Raw genomic sequence first — 20215 nt, forward strand, 5'->3', positions numbered from 1 at the left:
TACTATATACTATGCCTGTGGTGATGCAAGCTTAAGACCTTGTTTTATGATAAAAACATATTTCAATGTCTCTTTTACCATTTACTATTGTAAGAATCAGGATTGTTAGAATGGATGAAGATATTTAGGTATCTATAGGTCTCCCTAAGCAAACCATCTCTTCTGGCAGGAGCTAGGATTGCCAGTTTGCCAATCCATGCATTTTCACGTCCTTTTTTCCATCCTTTTCTCCAACCTTGAACTCCTCTGTGGACTTATTAACCACATGTTAAGAAGATACTACTACCACTTTTTTTTTTTTTTTTAAAGCCCGTGGTGTGTGAACACACTCAGACTCCACCCAGTGCAAAAAAAGTGCACACAAAAAGTGAAAACACAAAAAGGACACAGGGTGTACACATGATCCTCCTCCGAAGAGAAAGGACCCTAGCCCTGATCCCCCCAGGGCGTTAGGCTCCTGACAGGGACTGGGGTACTTCACTGGTTCATCTGGCCAAAACCAGACGGACCCTGTTCTCTGGGAGGTCTGCCGAAACAGACCAACCCAAGTACTGGTTGGGGCTCCCCCCCGAAGGGAGACCCCATGAGAGATTGCGGACCAAGCCAGAAGGCCATATCCGCCCCCTCCCAAGACTTTCAGGGTAGGCCTGAGGACCTACACCCTACCAGTCAAACGTGAAACAAACGTGTACAATGCAAAGTAAAGACAAACGTGATAAACATACAAATAACGGTGGAGCGATGGATAGTGGAGAAAGTGCAATAGGTGCCATTGTGTGGTACAATGGCTGGCCCTTAGGCCAGGAAAAAAAAATTCCAAAAGACTCGGCCCTAGAGGCAGGTGCAAAAAAAGTGTGTGTAGTGCAGTGACCTTGGTGCCAATAAAACTCAAAGTGACCCTCACAGTGAGAATTACGGCACCCCTGGACTGCCACTCCAGGGACACATACACCACGGGCTTCTTTTCAAGCCCGGCCTTTGGCCAGAACAGTGCAGCCCTATCCTTGAAAGCCCATGGCGTGTGAAACACACTCAAAAACTTCACCCGGTGCCAAAAAAATGTGCACACATATAAGGAGTGAAACACAAAAACGTGCAAGGGGTGTACATAGGCCCTCTAAAATCAGAGAGCCTTGCCCCGGTCCCGCGGGGCGTGAGGCTCCAGACGGGGACTGGGGTAATTTACACTTGGTCCATCTGGCTGGAACCAGGCGGACCCCTTTCTCTGGAGGGTCTGCCGAAACAGACCCACCCAAGTACTCGGTGGGGCTCCCCCAAAGGGAGACCCCATGAGAGAGGGCGAACCAAGCCAGAAGGCCATGTCCACTCCCTCCCAAGACTTCCAGGGCAGGCCCGAGGACCTACACTGAAGGAAGTGGAGAGGAGAGTGAAAAGTGGTCATCGTGTGAATCAATGACCAGGCCCTCGGGCCAGGAATAAAAAATTCCTCCGTTCCCAGCCAAAAGGCCCAGCCCAGGAGGCAAGTGAGAAAAAAGCGCGTGGTATGGTGCAGTGACTGTGGTGCCGAAAATCAAAGTGACCCTCACTCACGGTGATTGTCCGGCACCCCTGGACTGCCACTCCAAGGGCACATACACCATAGGCTTTCTTTCCAACCCTGGCCCACAGCCAGACTGGCGCAGCCTCCACCCCTACCAGGAAGGACTGGAGCTCTGAGAGCTTAGGGAGAGCCCCTACTCATAGGCTCAACCACCACTCCCGTCATTCCTGCCTAATTATATCCAGGAAATACCGCTCCCCCCTGTGCTAAAGAGGAGCCAGTGTTCTTTCCCGAAAAACTGCCAGGAAAAGAGACCACACAGATCCAGGCCAGAAGGCCAGGAACCCGACCCTTCAGCCAGACCCAATGCAACACCTATCCTCACCAGGAGCACCCTTCCAGAGAGCTCAGACTCAACCATTAATCGGCCCCCAGTTACTGTCGGGCGGCCTGATGTAGTCCCCGCCGAAACCGCCCTTCCAGGTACAATTACGCCATTGGATTTGCATAGCTCTCCCCTTTGGGAGTAGCACAGCGCCTCCTCTGGCAACTGATAAGAACAGATACGAGACTTGATCTTAGCCAAAACCACTATTCCTAATAAAAATAATAATATTAATAAAGAAGATACAATTGAATGCTGGACAAGACGGGAAAGGTTTTTTTTTTTTTTTGCTGTCTGTATACTGTTAGGGAGATTTCAATGCACACCCTGTCCTATAGACACAACAGAAAGTAATACCGCATACACACCACCGGTTTTGCCGTCGGAATAAACTCCGAAGGTTTCTCCGACGGAACACCGACGGAATTCCATTCAAGCGGTCTTGCCTACACACGGTCAAACCAAAGTCCGACCAAAGTCCGACCGTCAAGAACGCGGTGACGTACAACACGTACGTCGGGACTAGAAAAAGGAAGTTCAGTAGCCAATAGCTTCCATCTTGCACTTGCTTCAGAGCATGCGTCGATTTTGGTCCGTCGGAACAGCATACAGACGAGCATTTTTCCCAATAGGAATTGGTTCCGTCGGAAATATTTAGAACATGTTCCATTTCTAGGTCCTTCAGAATTTTCGTAAAAAAAAAAAAAAAAGTCAGATGAGGCCCACACACGATCGGAATAGACCAGGGATCTCCAAACTACGGCCCTCCAGCTGTTGCGGAACTCCATGTCCCATGAGGCATTGTAAACCTCTGACGTTAACAGACATGACTGGGCATGATGGGAATTGTAGTTCCTGAACAACTGGAGGGCAGTGGCGTCTCCAGCTTTCATATTTAGGGGGACAGGGACAAAAGTAGGGGGGCAACTATAAAATGCAATTTTATATATATATATATATATATATATATATATATATATATATCCTGGGGCCCTTTACTATGATCCCACAACGACCCTTTCACGTGTTCTGCAGTGAGCTCCCTTCCTACTGTATTGGGCCCCCCCAGGGTGGCAGAAAACAAGAGATATATGTCACCAGCATACCAAGAAAATATAAGGGTCCAAAGCAGTGGGAGAACCATCAGGGTTGCAAAGGTTGTCTTGCCTCCGGGCCCTGGTGTTCTGCCACTGTGGGGTTCCCCAGCCTCCTCTTGCTGTCCTGCCCCTGCTATTGACAGCGCTGGTCTGGCATCTCTTGGAATTTACGGGCTGGTTCTCCTGTCCTAAGGACGGGAGAAATCAGTCCGTTTTTTCAGTAACTGAGAGTTCTGGTGGAGTCCTTCCTGCAACTCGCTCTTCTGCCTGCCAATGAGGATGCAGGGGAAGGAGCAGATAAGGCGGCCGTGGTTGTGTGAGCGCTCGAGGGAGGGGGGAGAAATCACCCGCAGGAACTTACTGGGGACGCTCTTCCTCTTAGACATTGCCTTTTTGTAAAAAAAAAATATTTTTTTTTAACTGGGGGGGCACATGGTGGGGCACAGCATAATGTTGGGGGGGGGGGGGTCAGGGCCCCCTCTGACTCCCCCCCCAGGGACGCCATTGCTGGAGGGCCATAGTTTGGAGACCCCTGGAATAGACGATGAAAAGCTTCTGTCTGACTTCGTGTGTATGCGGCTTAAGAGGAAATTTAAAAAGGGGAGGGATTTCTCACTTCGACAGTAGCCATCAGGATATGAATTCCTATTGGAAGAATCACCCACACAAATAGAAAGACAGCAATAAAAAAACCTGACAGCTTTGACACTTCCCTTTGCTTTTTAAAACTAAAAATAATATTTTGCCATTACCTGTACATTAAAGTACACCTCTCTTCTCTGTTTCATGTTTCAAATGATTCTATAGGAAACTGAATGGAGAAGCTGATTGGTTGTCATGGACAAAAAAAAAAAATGGCAGGTGTCCCGTTACTTCCAATTATAACTCCGTTCTGTAATGTCTTGCAGGCTTTTCAGTGTTATTCTGGAACAGTTTTCCCATAAACAAGGAGATGCTCATCACATGAGCGGGAAGCCCGGTGGGTTTGACGTGAAGGCGCTAAGAGCATTTCGTGTACTACGACCTCTGCGACTTGTATCTGGCGTCCCAAGTAAGAATCAATGGCTTCAATGTCTGGTGCGAGCGTCCTCCAGAATCATTTTGTTCCTATGAAAGCTTTGCAAAACTTTTTGTTTTTATCTTAGGATCCCAAAGTGAAGAATTAATTTTGCTGTAAAATATTTTAAGGTTTATGTTAAAAAATGATTGTTTTCTACAGGTTTACACATTGTTCTGAATTCTATCATGAAGGCCATGGTCCCTTTACTGCACATCGCTCTCCTCGTCTTGTTCGTCATCATTATTTACGCCATCATCGGACTGGAACTCTTTATTGGCCGTATGCACAAAACCTGTTTCTACATTGGGTCAGGTGAGTTTGGACACCCAGATTCATTTTAAGGCCTTAACCCCACCCCCCCCCCCCAAAAAAAAAAACATTATGTATTTTCTGAAAGCAGACACCCTGTAGAATAAAATGGTCACACGATATTAGCGAAACAGTTTATGAAACACATTTCAGTAAAAAAAACACACTAGAGTGAACTTTTACCGTCTCATTACCGCGCTACAGCCGAGAGCGAGGCTCTATTGTTTCGGGAGGGCGGGCACCCGCCCCCCACCTCCCACGAGCGACCCCCCTCCAGCCCCATGCGCCCTCTGGGGCGTGCATCTCGTCTGCTCTGTGATCACTGTGTTCTTTTGACACAGTTGATTGCGGTTAAGGGGTCAATCACATCTGCCCTATACCATGTGATCAGTTGTGTCCAGTCACAGCGTGAGGAGAGGAGAGCCGGTAACCTGCAAGTGTGACGGGACATTTAAACAGATAATCAGGGCACTGATCACCAGTGCCCTTATTATCAGTGCTTATTAGTGCAGCCTCATCAGTGCCTTCTCATCAGTGCCCATCAGCCTCATCAGTGCAGCCTCATCAGTGGCCCATCAGTGTAACCTATCAGTGCCCATCAGCCTCATCAGTGCAGCCTCATCAGTGGCCCATCAGTGTAACCTATCAGTGCCCATCAGCCTCATTAGTGCCTTCTCATCAGTGCTCATCAGCCTCATCAGTGCTGCCTCATCAGTGGCCCATCAGTGTAACCTATCAGTGCCCATCAGCCTCATCAGTGCAGCCTATCAGTGCCGCCTCATCAGTGCCGCTTCATCAGTGCCCATCAGCCTGATCAGTGCCCATCAGTAGGACCTATCAGTGCCCATCAGCCTCATCAGTACCCCCTCACCAGTGCCCATCAGTGCAGCCTATCAGTGCCCATCAGCCTCATCAGTGCTGCCTTTTAGTGCCAATTAGTGCTGCCTATCAGTGCCCATCAGTTCCTATTAGTATCGCCCATCAGTGCAGCCTGATCAGTGCCCATCAGTGGGACCTATCAGTGCCGATCAGCCACATCAGTGCCACCTCATCAGTGCCCATCAGTATAACCTATCAGTGCCCATCAGCCTCATCAGTGCAGCCTATCAGTGCCCATCAGCCTCATCAGTGCCGCCTCATCAGTGCCCATCAGCCTGATCAGCACCCATCAGTAGGACCTATTAGTGCCCATCAGCCTCATCAGTACCCCCTCACCAGTGCCCATCAGTGCAGCCTCATCTGTGCCCATCAGTGCAGCCTATCAGTGCTTATCAGCCTCATCAGTGCTGCCTATCAGTGCCTATTACCATCAGCCTCATCAGTGTCCATCAGTGCGGCCTCATCAGTACCGCCTCATCAGTGCCGCCTATCTGTGCCCATCAGCCTCATCAGTGCAGCCTCATCAGTGCCCATCAGCAGGGCAAGACTTAGGGTGGTGGGGGCCCCTGGGCTTGAGTCACTTTCGGGCCCTACCTTCTATACATTACTTTAAACCTTTAGTTTTCTTTTAAGCACGCCACTCTGATACCGTTTGTCCGCCATTACATCACTGTCTAATGCAGACAGGTTTTCTCAACGGCAGTAAACGAAGCACTACTTAACTGCCAATAACCAATCAGCAAACCTCAAGATAAGAGTTTAAGGAATTTTAAGGAAAAAAACTATTTAAGGAAAAAAACATTTAAATGCTCATCAATGCAGCCTTGCACAGCGTCCATCTGCATGCTTGTCCAGTGTCATTTGCAGCCTTGTCAGTGTCATTTGCAGCCTTGCAGCCTTGTCAGTGTCATTTGCAGCCTTGTCAGTGTCATTTGCAGCCTTGCAGCCTTGTCAGTGTCATTTGCAGCCTTGCAGCCTTGTCAGTGTCATTTGCAGCCTTGCAGCCTCCATCTGCAGCCTTGTCAGTGTCTATCTGCAGCCTTCAGCCTGCAGTGTCACTGCAGTTTAAATATGGCGCCGCCGAGATACACAGAGCCGGTCCTGTGTATCTCGGCTCCTGACGGCTTTTCTCGGCTCCTCTCGCAGTCCCGCCTAGTCCTGCCCTATGATAGACATAACACAGGTCCAATGGCGGGACTGGGCGTGACTGTGAGCGGAGCCGAGCGCCGCCGATACATAGCAGAGTGTACTCGGCTAGCTCCTCTCACAGTCACGCCCAGTCCCTGTGTTATGTCCATCACAGGGCGGGACTAGGCGTGACTGTGAGTGGAGAACTAGCCGAGCATAGCCGAGTACACTCGGCTGGGGCCCGCAGGGGCCCCCTATTGGGCGGGGCCCATGGGCTTGAGCCCAGTCGAGCCCAATGGTAAGTCCGGCCCTGCCCGTCAGTGCTGCCTCATCAGTGCCCATCAGTGCAACCTGTCAGTGCCCGTCAGCCTCATCAGTGCCGCCTCATCAGTGCAGCCTCATCACCGCACATCAATGAAGGAGGAAAAAAAAATTCTTATTTGCAAAATTTTATAACAGAAACTAAGAAAAAGTTTTTAGTTTTTTTTCAAAATTTTCGGTCCTTTTTCGTTTGTTTAGCAAAAAAAAAAAGGAAAATCCCAGCGGTGATTAAATACCACCAAAAAGAAAGCTCTATCTGTCGGAAAAGCTCTATCAGTCCTGCTGAACTCTGGGAAAAATCAGTGAGCCAATCACACAAATGACATTTCTGAGGGTGTCCCAATATTAACAGATGCCTCAAAGCTGCCATTGTATTGAATTTTGGCTTGTGGCACATATATACTGATTTGATCCCCTGCAGGTTGTGTAAGCTTTGCCCACTTACAAAGAAATGAAGGGTCTATAATGTTTTATCATAGGTGTATTTTATATGATAGAGACAGAAGATCAACCAAAAATCCAGAAAAAACACAATACAAATGTTATAAATGGAGTTGCAGTTCAATGAGTAAAATAAGTATTTGATCCCCTACCAACCAACCATAATTCTGCCCCCAATAGACTGGCTACAGGAGGTGCTCATGTGGTACACAGATTAGTCCTGTCAATGTAAGAAGGTTCTCCTAACGACAACTCGTTATGTGTATAAAAGACACCTGTCCACAGAATCTATTTCTTCCAATCAATCCTCACCATCATGGGGAAGACCAAAGATCTGTCAGAGGACGTCAGGGAGAAGATTGTAGACCTGCACAAGGCTGGAATGGTCTACAAGACCATCAGCAAGAAGCTTGGTGAGAAGGAGACAACTGTTGAAGCGATTATTCTCAAATGGAAAAAATACAAAATAACCATCAATCGCCCTCGGTCTGGAGCTCCATGCAAGGTTTCTCCTCATGGGGTGAGGATGATCATGAGAAAAGTGAGGGATCAGCCCAGAACTACATGGGAGGAGCTTGTGAATGATATTTAGGCAGTTGGGACCCCAGTCACCAAACAAACCATTGGTAACACAATACACCGCCATGGATTGAAATCCTGCAGTGCCCGCAAGGTCCCCCTCCTCAGGAAGATACATGTACAGTCATGCCAATGAACATCTAAATGATTCAGAGAAGGATTGGGAGAAAGTGTTGTGGTCAGATGAGACCAAAATTGAGCTCTTTGGCATTAACTCGACTCGCCGTGTTTGGAGGAATAAAAAATGTTGACTATGACCCTAAGAACACCATCCCTACAGTCAAGCATGGAGGTGGAAACTTGATGCTTTGGGTGTTGTTTCTCTGCTAAAGGAACAGGTCAACTTTGCCGCATTGAGGGCCCAATGGACGGGGGCCATGTATTGTAATATCTTGGAGGAGAACCTTCTTCCCTCAGCCAGAACACTGAAGATGGGTCATGGATGGGTCTTCCAGCATGACAATGACCCAAAACATACCGCCAATGCAACAAAGGAGTGGCTCAAGAAGAAGCACATTAAGGTCATGGAGTGGCCTACCCAGTCTCCAGACCTTAATCCCATAGAAAATGTATGGAGGAAGCTGAAACTTCGAGTTGCCAAGTGACAGAAAAAAAACCTTAAGGATTTAGAGAAGATCTGTAAAGAAGAGTGGACCAAAATCCCTCCTGAGATGTGTGCAAACCTGGTCACCACCTACAAGAAACGTCTGACCTCTGTGCTCGCCAACAAACGTTTCTCCACCAAGTCATGTTAAAATACTTATTTTACTCACTGAACTCCATTTATTACATTTGTATCGTGTGTTTTTCTTGGATTTTCGGTTGATATTCTGTCTCTATCGAATAAAATACACCTATGATAAAAATTATAGACCCTTCATTTCTTTGTAAGTGGGCAAAACTTACACAATCTGCAGGGGATCAAATCATATATGTGTGTGTATATATATATATATATCTATAGATATATCTATATCTATAGATATATCTATGTATATCTATAGATATAGATATATCTATAGATATAGATATATATATATATATATATATATATATATATATATATATATATATAAATAGATATATCTATATAGATATAAATATATATCTATATAGATCTATATATAGATATAGATCTATATAGCTATAGATCTATATCTATATAGATATAGATCTATATCTATATCTATAGATATATATATATAGAGAGAGAGAGGGTTTTTTTTTTTTTTGCATAAAAATGGAGTTACCCTTTAAGAAGGGTGTTTTTGTTCTCTCTCTGCTTTGTCTGTAATTACCCCTAGCAGTGCAGATCCAGGAATCTATTTAGACTTTTTCTCATTTTGTCTAAGCTTTAGAACTGCCTGTGATCACCATATGTTTCTGCTGACAGCAGGTTTCCATGAGATCTTATTATTATACAGACTTTGTGCCGCCGGCCGTGGTGCGATTGTTGCCAGGACTCCCTCTATGGAAGACATAAACAATGGGCTCGAGTAGTTCTAGCAAATTAAAATGTTGATTATACTTTGCAGGGGGGTTGCGCAGCCCCCGAGCCGTATGAACTGACACAGGGCATGAAAAATGCTCTGGCTAATGTTGGAACGCGGCAACCTATAGATTACAACGTGATCATGAGATGAAATGCACAATCGTTCCATGACACAAACCGGTGTACCGGTGCACGGTGTTCTTGGTGGAAGGCAGTAGATGACCATCTCACAATGCCTATTGGTACACACGCCCCCCCCCCCCTCCCCGACATCACATCAGGTGTGTGACGAAACGCGCTGGTTGGAGCTACTGTTTGTGACGTCATCACGCACTCCGTTACCTGGAAGTGGTCTTCCAACTCCCAGGAATTTTTGTTTTTACAAGAGTTTATCTTCCATGACTTTGTAAATAGTCCTGTACTTGTTTTAATTAACATTTCCAGACGGTTTTACACTATGTGGCTCTTTTCGGCTTTTCTTTCGTGCTGGTTAATTCCGCCTGCCGATGAGGTACACAGTGGTGATATGGAGGATGTTCATCCTCTGTAATAGGGTCCATTAAAGTACTAATGCTTTTCTAACTCTCTTTTTTTTTAATCAAAGAGTCCACCAGCTCTGATAAGAGTCCTTATTACTCACTTAGGTGGTGGAGCACTTGGAGATATGATGGTGTACATCTAGGATTCTTTTCACGGATTCACTTTGGGACTTTTTATATACACTGCCATTGTGTTTTTGGGACTATATTTACTATGGATTCACATGGTGTAACCAATTGACTACTGGACACTTTTACCCCCTTCCTGCCAAGGCCTTTTTTTTAGCTTTCAGCTGAACTTTGAATGACAATTGCGCGGTCATGCAACACTGTACCCATGTGACATTTTTATCATTTTTTTCTCACAAATAGAGCTTTCTTTTGGTGGTATTTAATCACCACTGGAGTGAAGGACCCTCTGTCCTCCTATACCTCTATTACTATCACCTTTTAATGCTGTCTAATATTAACATTACCTAATGTGCCGGCTATTCTCCGTTCCGCCACACCCAGATTCTGCGCAAGGGAGCAATATATATGGGGGCCGCGGGCCGCCCCCCCGCATTAAAATTGAGCACCCGCTGCCACTGTAAGCTCACAGTGTGCAGTGAAATCAGAATAAGACATTTCAGTACAGGCAGGGCTGCTGTTGGAAATCACGGGGGCCCCATACAGGCTACCTGACAGGGCCCCCTTTTCCCATCCGAAAGTGACTGAGGATAGGATAGATTTATCAGTCCCTTTCCCTGTAGCCTCAGCTGCACAGATGAATGAATAGGAAGCACTCCGAGGCTTCCTGCTCATTCACAAACTGAAGCATAGCAAATACAGTTTACTACGATTCACTGATGAATGGACACAGGAGTGATTGGTACCAATCGCTCACCGTGTCCATTCGTGAATATGTCATTTACTGGCCTCTTCTCCCCCACTCTATCCTGAAATATCCCTCTGTGTGGCCCAAAGCAGCTGCCTGCAGGAGAGGAGGGGAGGGAAGCTTGCAGCGCTGTGGGAAAAAGGGGCACACGGGGGGGGCCTGACAGCAAATGGAAGGAGGGCGCATGTGCTAGAACCAATCCCCCTGCAGTGCAGCCGGAGGGGGAAAGAGGAGGAGAAGCTGGCAGCACTGCAGGGGGAGGCAGATGAGGATCTGATGATCGCAGTTTGCAATAAGACAGTACAGCAAGACCTCCTGCTCAACAGGAGGCCCCCCTTTTGAACTGATGGGCCCGGGCCCCCATTTGAACTGATGGGGCCCGGGCCCCCCCATTTGAACTGATGGGGCCCGGGCCCCCCATTTGAACTGATGGGGCCCGGGCCCCCCCATTTGAACTGATGGGGCCCGGGCCCCCCCATTTGAACTGATGGGCCCCCCCCCCCATTTGAACTGATGGGGCCCGGCCCCCCCCCCCCCCCATTTGAACTGATGGGCCCGGGCCCTCCCCATTTGAACTGATGGGCCCGGGCCCCCCCCCCCCCAATTGAACTGATGGGGCCCGGGCCCAGTACAGGAGGGCTGGCTGTACTGCCTTATCAGCAGCCCTGAGTACAGGAGAGGACAACTGTGGAAGAATGGAGGGAAGGCCAGAGGACCAGATTTAAATTCAAGTTTCTACTGTAGACCCGCGCTATTCAAAACGACAAATGTGTTCTTTCTTTACCGTTCACAGACCTGGTTTCAGAGGAAGAGCCTGCGCCCTGCGCTTTCTCCGGTCACGGAAGGGAATGTCATTTGAACAACACAGAGTGCCGCGGCAAGTGGGAGGGACCCAACGGCGGCATCACCAACTTCGACAATTTCTTTTTTGCCATGCTGACCGTCTTCCAGTGCATCACCATGGAGGGCTGGACAGATGTTCTGTACTGGGTGAGATTTGTTATCAGAGATTTATACAGAATGTTAATCCTAACACCGTGCCTTTCCATTCCCATCCACCGCCTCTCGTTTCTTTTATACCCTGTACTCCCCGTGTAATCATCGGCCTTCCGGGTTGTGATTTAATTTCTATGGAAACTGCTAAAACATGGATAGAAAGAGATGCAAGATGCCGGAGAAGAGTCCCGAGAGAGAGAGGATACGAGGATCTAATATTATCATACTGGTTTTTGTTTTTTTTAGAGTCATCTCAACAAAAATGTGCCGTCAATATCTTTATGGCTGAAAAATGCTTTTTGTTTTTTTTAAAGAGTGCGGCAGATTTTTTTTAAAGAATGTATTCTTAATTGCAAATGTAAAATACAAAAAAAGGGTAAAAGAAAGGCGTGGTAAAGATGAACATCTGAACCTCAAACCCTCCAAATCGGCCTTTCTCAACCTTTTCAACACAGAGGCGCCTTTGAAATAACTTTCCAGTCTCAGGGAACCCCCTGATAATAATGACTATATCTACAACTCATGGTACGTTAGTGTAGACAGAAATTGCTAGTTCATAAAGGAACCCCTGGCAACCTGAGGGAACCCTTGGCTTCCATGTAACCCTGGTTGGGGAAGAATGTTCCTTACACTTGTGGGCATTGGGAATAATTACGCCCTTACAGATAGCTAAAATGATCAATGGTGTCAGTGGGAACTTATCTGAGAGGCAGAAACTGCTAATTGATCAAGGAACCCCTGGCAACTTCTAAGGGAAACCTGGTTGGGGAAGAATGTTCCTTACACTTGTGGGCATTGGGAGGAATTCCCCCCTTACAGATAGCAAAAAAGATAAATGGTGCCAGTGGGAAACTGCTAATTGATCAAGGAACCCCTGACAACCTGAGGGAACCTTTGGGTTCCATGTAACCCTGGTTGGGGAAGAATGTTCCTTACACTTGTGGGCATTGGGAAAAATTACCCCCTTATAGATAGCTAAAATGATCAATGGTGTCAGTTGGAACTTATCTGAGAGGCAGAAATTGCTTGTTGATCAAGGAACCAATAGCAACCCGATGGAACCTTTTGGGTTACATGGAAACCAAGTTGGGGAAGAATGTTCCTTACACTTGCAGCCATTGGGAAGAATTACCCCCTTACAGATAGCTAAAATGATCAATGGAGTCAGTGGGAACTTATCTAAGAGGCAGAAATTGCTTGTTGATCAAGGAACCCTTAGCAACCCGAGGGAACCTTTGGCTTCCATAGAACCCATTGGGAAGAATTACCCCCTTACAGATAGCTAAAATGATCAATGGTGTCAGTGGGAACTTATCTGAGAGGCAGAAATTGCTAATTGATCAAGGAACCCCTGGCAACCTCTAAGGGAACCCTGGTTGGTGAAGATTGTTCCTTATACTTGTGGGCATTGGGAATAATTACGCCCTTACATGTGTGTGCCGACTAACATTTGTATACATTCTGTTAGCCGCTTGCTGCACAGTCAGTCTCCCACAATGTCCTCACCACATCCGCCTCGAGCCTGAGAAAAGACCTTCCTTTTCCACTCCACGGAGCCCAGGTCATGCTAGGATGGGAAGTTCCATTGTCAAGATGTCACACAGACTCAATCTGTCTGGGGACCACCTCCCACATGAGTCTCAGTTCCTCCAAAAGGGACACTTGTTGTCCCAGGTGTTACGCTTACCCCTAATGCAGGTGGTCAGACACTATAGCTGGCTACTGTGTTCTTCACCTATAGAAGCCCCCTTTCCCATAAGGCAAGCAGGCCTTCCGGTACTCGGTTGCCCCCAGGACTTTTACACAATTCTATAGTGCTAAAGAAAGGCGTGGTAAAGATTAACATCTGAACCTCAAACCCTCCAAATCGGCCTTTCTCAACCTTTTCAACACAGAGGCGCCTTTGAAATAACTTTCCAGTCTCAAGGAAACCCCCTGCTAATAATGACTATATCTACAATTCATGATACGTTAGTGTAGACAGAAATTGCTAGTTCATCAAGGAACCCCTGGCAACCTGAGGGAACCCTTGGCTTCCATGTAACCCTGGTTGGGGAAGAATGTTCCTTACACTTGTGGGCATTGGGAAGAATTACCCCCTTACAGATAGCTAAAATGATCAATGGTGTCAGTGGGAACCTATCTGACAGGCAGAAATTGCTCGTTGATCAAGGAACCAATAGCAACCCGATGGAACCTTTTGGGTTACATGGAAACCTAGTTGGGGAAGAATGTTCCTTACACTTGTGGGCATTGAGAATAATTACGCCCTTACAGATAGCTAAAATGATCAATGGTGTCAGTGGGAACTTATCTGAGAGGCAGAAACTGCTAATTGATCAAGGAACCCCTGGCAACATCTAAGGGAAACCTGGTTGGGGAAAAATGTTCCTTACACTTGTGGGCATTGGGAGGAATTCCCCCCTTACAGATAGCAAAAAAGATAAATGGTGCCAGTGGGAAACTGCTAATTGATCAAGGAACCCCTGACAACTTATCTGAGAGGCAGAAATTGCTTGTTAATCAAGGAACCCCTAGCAACCCGAGGAAACCTTTTGGGTTTCATGGAAACCTGGTTGGGGAAGAATGTTCCTTACACTTGTTGGCATTGGGAAGAATTACCCCCTTATAGATAGCTAAAATGATCAATGGTGTCAGTTGGAACTTATCTGAGAGGCAGAAATTGCTTGTTGATCAAGGAACCAATAGCAACCCGATGGAACCTTTTGGGTTACATGGAAACCAAGTTGGGGAAGAATGTTCCTTACACTTGCAGCCATTGGGAAGAATTACCCCCTTACAGATAGCTAAAATGATCAATGGAGTCAGTGGGAACTTATCTAAGAGGCAGAAATTGCTCGTTGATCAAGGAACCCTTAGCAACCCGAGGAAACCTTTGGCTTCCATAGAACCCTGGTTGGGGAAAAATGTTCCTTACACTTGTGGGCATTGGGAAGAATTACCCCCTTACAGATAGCTAAAATGATCAATGGTGTCAGTGGGAACTTATCTGAGAGGCGGAAACTGCTAATTGATCAAGGAACCCCTGGCAACCTCTAAGGGAACCCTGGTTGGTGAAGATTGTTCCTTACACTTGTGGGCATTGGGAATAATTACGCCCTTACAGATAGCTAAAATGATCAATAGTGTCAGTGGGAACTTATCTGAGAGGCGGAAACTGCTAATTGATCAAGGAACCCCTGGCAACTTCTAAGGGAAACCTGGTTGGGGAAGAATGTTCCTTACACTTGTGGGCATTGGGGGGAATTCCCCCCTTACAGATAGCAAAAAAGATAAATGGTGCCAGTGGGAAACTGCTAATTGTTTAAGGAACCCCTGACAACCCGAGGGAACCTTTGGGTTCCATGGAACCCTGGTTGGGGAAGAATGTTCCTTACACTTGTGGGCATTGGGAAGAATTACCCCCTTACAGATAGCTAAAATGATCATTGGTGTCAGTGGTAACTTGTCTGAGAGGCAGAAATTGCTTGTTGATCAAGGAACCCCTAGCAACCCGAGGAAACCTTTTGGGTTTCATCGAAACCTGGTTGGGGAAGAATGTTCCTTACACTCTTGGCCATTGGGAAGCGTTTTCCCCTTACAGATAGCTAAAATGATCAGTGGTGTCAGTGGGAACTTATCTGAGAGGCAGGAATTGCTCGTTGATCAAGGAACCCTTAGCAACCCGAGGGAACCTTTTGGCTTCCATGGAACCATGGTTGGGGAAAAATGTTCCTTACACTTGTGGGCATTGGGAAGAATTACCCCCTTACACATAGCTAAAATGATCAATGGTGTCAGTGGGAACTTATCTGAGAGGCAGAAATTGCTCATTGATCAAGGAACCCCTGGCAACCTCTAAGGGAACCCTGGTTGGTGAAGATTGTTCCTTACGCATGTGAGCATTGGGAAGAATTACCCCCTTACACATAGCTAAAATGATCAATGGTGTCAGTGGGAACTTATCTGAGAGGCAGAAACCGCTAATTCATCAAGGAACCCCTGGCAACCCGAGGAAACCTTTGGGTTCCATGGAACCTTGGTTGGGGAAGAATGTTCCTTACACTCGCGGCCATTGGGAAGAATTACCCCCTTACAGATAGCTAAAATGATCAATGGTGTCAGTGGGAACTTATCTGGGAGGCAGAAATTGCTCATTGATCAAGGAACCCCTGGCAACCTCTAAGGGAACCCTGGTTGGGGAAGAAAGTTCCTTACGCTTGTGGGCATTGGGAGGAACCCCCCCCCCCCCCCCCTTACAGATAGCAAAAAAGATAAATGGTGCCAGTGAGAAATTGCTCATTGCTCAAGGAACCCCTAGCAACCTCTGGAGGAACCCTAGTTGAGAAACCCTGCACTAAATAGTTAATATCATGGTTAATTCTGTGTACCCAGACATGAGCTGTAACCTCCAATATAAACTACAGAGAATGCATGACCACTGCACACCATTATGGTGGTCAACCTCAGTATTGCAATTCAATTTACACCACTCAGGAACATGATTTGTTTGGCTTTTGCTGGTCTTGAAGCCTCCTTAGTTGTTTTGCCCATAAGGCAGTCCTGCAACATAAGTCTAGAATGAAACAAGGACGTGTTACCAGCTTTATATCATTGACATTTTACTCTTTTGTACCTTTCAGATGCAGGACGCCATGGGCTATGAGCTCCCCTGGGTTTACTTTGTCAGCTTGGTTATTTTTGGATCGTTCTTCGTCTTAAACCTTGTGTTGGGTGTCTTGAGTGGGTAAGTGATCTCCTTCAGTGGGCTCACAAGTACAAGATAAGTGGGTGATTTACTAAAGGCAAATAGACTGTTCACTTTGCTTCACCTCATTCATTAAGCTCTGGAGAAAATTCCCCTGCAAAAGTGCAACTTCCCTTGCAATGTGAATAGTGTATTTGACTTTAGTAAATCAACACCATGGGGACTCATTGGAGGTACAGCCACGTGACCTCTGGAAGACTTACCCCCCCTCCTTCATTAACAGGCCAATTGCACGGTCGTGCGTCGTTGTACCCAAATAAAATGTATGTAATTTTTTTCCCAACAAATAGAGCTTTATTTTGGTGGTCTTTGATCACCTCTTCGTTTTTTTTTTTTTTTTTTTGCGCTATAAACAAAATAAGACCCATCATTTTGAAAAAAAAAAAAAAAACAATATTTTTTTTACTTTCTGCTATAAAACATAGCCTATAAAAAAAAATTAAGAAATCTAATTTCTTCATAAATTTAGGCCAATTTGTATTCTTCTACATACTTTTGGTAAAAAAAAAAAATCCCAATAAGCGTGTATTGATTGGTTTGTGCAAAAGTTAGGGCGTCTACAAACTATAGGATATATACTGGGATTTGTATTTATTTATTTTTTAAACTGGTAATGGCGGCGACCAGCAGGACTGCGATATAGCGGCGGACAACCGGGCACTAACTGACACGTTTGACACTTTTTGGGAACCAGTGACACTAATACAGCCATCAGTGCTAATAATATACACTGTCACTGTACTAATGACACTGGCTGGGAAGGAGGTTACACATCTTGGGGGGGGGGGCAATCAGAGGGTTAAATGGTGTGCCTAGCCAGTGTTTTTGTGTAAACTGTGAGGTTGATTTACTAAAGGCATATAGGCTGTGCTCTTTGCAAAGTGAAGTTGCTCCAGAGCTTAGTCAATGGGGTAAAACTTCACTTTTCAAAGAATACTCAATCACATGCAAGGAAAATACAACACAGCATTTATTTCTTGCACGTGATTGGATGATGGAAGTCAGCAGAGCTTCACCTCATTCACTAAGCTTTTGGGCAAATTCTCTTGCAAAAGTGCAAATTCTCGTGTAAACCTTACAACCCATTTGCCTTTAGTAAATCAACCCTCAAGGAAACAAATTGAGATATTTGCTATATGCAGTTTTGTGTAGTCAAACCAACGAAAGCTGGTGCCTTCACCAGCTGTGCCTGCTGTTCCTGCTGTGCCTTCAGTTTGCTGTACCTATTATATGTGCGTGCCGACTAACATTTGTATACATTCTGTTAGCTGCTTGCTGCACAGTCAGTCTCCCACAATGTCCTCACCACATCGGCCTCGAGCCTGGGAAAAGACCTTCCTTTTCCACTCCACGGAGCCCAGGTCATGCTAGGATGGGAAGTTCCATTGCCAATCTGTCACACAGGCTCAGTCTGTCTGGGGACTATCTCCCACATGAGTCTCAGTTCCTCCCCTTGTTGTCCCAGGTGTCACGCTTACCCCTAACGCAGGTGGTCAGACACTATAGCTGGCTACTGTGTTCTTCACCTATAGAAGCCCCCTTTCCCATAAGGCAAGCAGGCCTGCCGGTACTCGGTTGCCCCCAGGACTTATACACAATACTATAGTGCCTGGCCACCACGCCAGGACAGGCGCAAACTGAGCAAAGCAAACAGGTGTTTGGCAGACAGGCAGAGAGGTTCAATGACAGTCTAGGTAAAAGGCAGGCAGAGTTCAGAGAATAGTCTTTATCCGATCTGAGTTCATACCTACTAGGGCAGACAAACAGGGAGCTTGATCAGGTATTACACACTCTCTCACAAGCATGAGACTGCAAGCTTGGCTGGCTTAAATCAGGTTTGGTCTCCACCCAGAGACTGGCCACGATCAATCACCCTGCAGGTGGACAGGCAGATATGGAGAACGTCAAAAAACATTTTGCTGGAACCAGCATCTATGACAGAGTAGGAGCGCACATGCTCCTGACACCAGGATGCACAGCAGTCCTTCCCCTTCCTCTGTGTTTTTTTTACTCCTCTGTTATGTATATCAAATAGGTAAAAATAGACTGCAGTTTACTGAGTTGCCGGCTCCCTTGATTGTTCGATGCAAATGGCCATTGCTCAGTCTCACAGACTCAGTCTGTCTGGGGTCTACCTCCCACATGAGTCTCAGTTCCTCCCATGAGACTCTTGTTGTCCCAGGATGCACAGCAGTCCACATCCCCTTCATCTGTGTTCTTCTGGTGGTGGGTGGGGCTTTCCTCCAGCTCTTTATGTGGCTGCATACAGCCCTCCAAATGGCCAGTAAAGGTTGAAACGCATAAACGCACCTGTTCCTGGATTTTTTACCCCTCTGTTATGTATATCAAATAAATAAGAATGGACTGCAGTTTACTGAGTTGCCTGCTCTTTTGATTGTTCGATGCAAATGTGTAAGGGCTGGGCTCAGCTCTTCCTTCTCTGAGCTGGCCGCTCAGCTGTCGGCTAATTGCCAGAAGGGATGAGCTTCGAGTTCGAGTCGAACTCATGTTCGACTCGAACATTGGCTGTTCGCAAGTTCACCGAACAGCGAACAATTTGGGGTGTTCGCGGCAAATTCGAATGCCGCGGAACACCCTTTAAAAGTCTATGGGAGAAATCAAAAGTGCTAATTTTAAAGGCTAATATGCAAGTTATTGTCATAAAAAGTGTTTGGGGACCTGGGTCCTGCCCCAGGGGACATGGATCAATGCAAAAAAAAGTTTTAAAAACGGCCGTTTTTTCAGGAGCAGTGATTTTAATAATACTTAAAGTCAATCAATAAAAGTGTAATATCCCTTTAAATTTCGTACCTGGGGGGTGTCTATAGTGTGCCTGTAAAGGGGCGCATGTTTCCTGTGTTTAGAACAGTCTGACAGCAAAATGACATTTTGAAGGAAAAAACTCATTTAAAACTACCCGCGGCTATTGCATTGCCGACAATACACATAGAAGTTCATTGATAAAAACGGCATGGGAATTCCCCAAAGGGGAACCCCGAACCAAAATTAAAAAAAAAAAATGACGTGGGGGTCCCCCTAAATTCCATACCAGGCCCTTCAGGTCTGGTATGGATATTAAGGGGAACCCCGGCCAAAATTTAAAAAAAAAAATGACGTGGGGTTCCCCCTAAATTCCATACCAGACCCTTCAGGTCTGGTATGGATTTTAAGGGGAACCCCGCGCCAAAAAAAAAAAAAAAAACGGCGTGGGGTCCCCCCAAAAATCCATACCAGACCCTTATCCGAGCACGCAACCTGGCAGGCCGCAGGAAAAGAGGGGGGGACAAGAGTGCGGCCCCCCCTCCCTCCTGAACCGTACCAGGCCACATGCCCTCAACATTGGGAGGGTGCTTTGGGGTAGCCCCCCAAAACACCTTGTCCCCATGTTGATGAGGACAAGGGCCTCATCCCCACAACCCTGGCCGGTGGTTGTGGGGGTCTGCGGGCGGGGGGCTTATCGGAATCTGGAAGCCCCCTTTAACAAGGTGACCCCCAGATCCCGGCCCCCCCCCTGTGTGAAATGGTAAGGGGGTACATAAGTACCCCTACCATTTCACGAAAAAAGTGTCAAAAATGTTAAAAATGACAAGAGACAGTTTTTGACAATTCCTTTATTTAAATGCTTCTTCTTTCTTCTATCTTGCTTCATCTTCTGGTTCTTCTGGCTCTTCTGGTTCTTCTGGTTCTTCCTCCGGCGTTCTCGTCCAGCATCTCCTCCGCGGCGTCTTCTGTCTTCTTCTCCTCGGGCCGCTCCGCACCCATGGCATGGGGGGGAGGCTCCCGCTCTTCTCTTCTTCTCTTCTTCTCTTCTTCTTTTCTTCTTTTCTTCTTTTCTTCTCTTCT

General features: G+C 46.5%; 1 protein-coding gene across 5 annotated transcripts in view; it reads left to right on the forward strand.

Annotated features, from left to right (window-relative positions):
* CACNA1F (calcium voltage-gated channel subunit alpha1 F) overlaps window positions 1-20215 on the forward strand; it is a gene marked incomplete at its 3' end in the record, with an annotated part of 158349 nt that overhangs the window by 34356 nt on the left and 103778 nt on the right. For all 5 annotated transcript variants that reach the window (XM_073600743.1, XM_073600741.1, XM_073600740.1 and 2 more), the window contains 4 exon segments: window positions 3892-4034; window positions 4203-4355; window positions 11402-11598; window positions 16248-16351. In XM_073600743.1, the coding sequence (XP_073456844.1) occupies window positions 3892-4034; window positions 4203-4355; window positions 11402-11598; window positions 16248-16351 (597 nt within the window).

This window comes from Aquarana catesbeiana, linkage group LG09 (assembly GCF_042186555.1).
Source record: "Aquarana catesbeiana isolate 2022-GZ linkage group LG09, ASM4218655v1, whole genome shotgun sequence".
Lineage (NCBI taxonomy): Eukaryota > Metazoa > Chordata > Amphibia > Anura > Ranidae > Aquarana > Aquarana catesbeiana.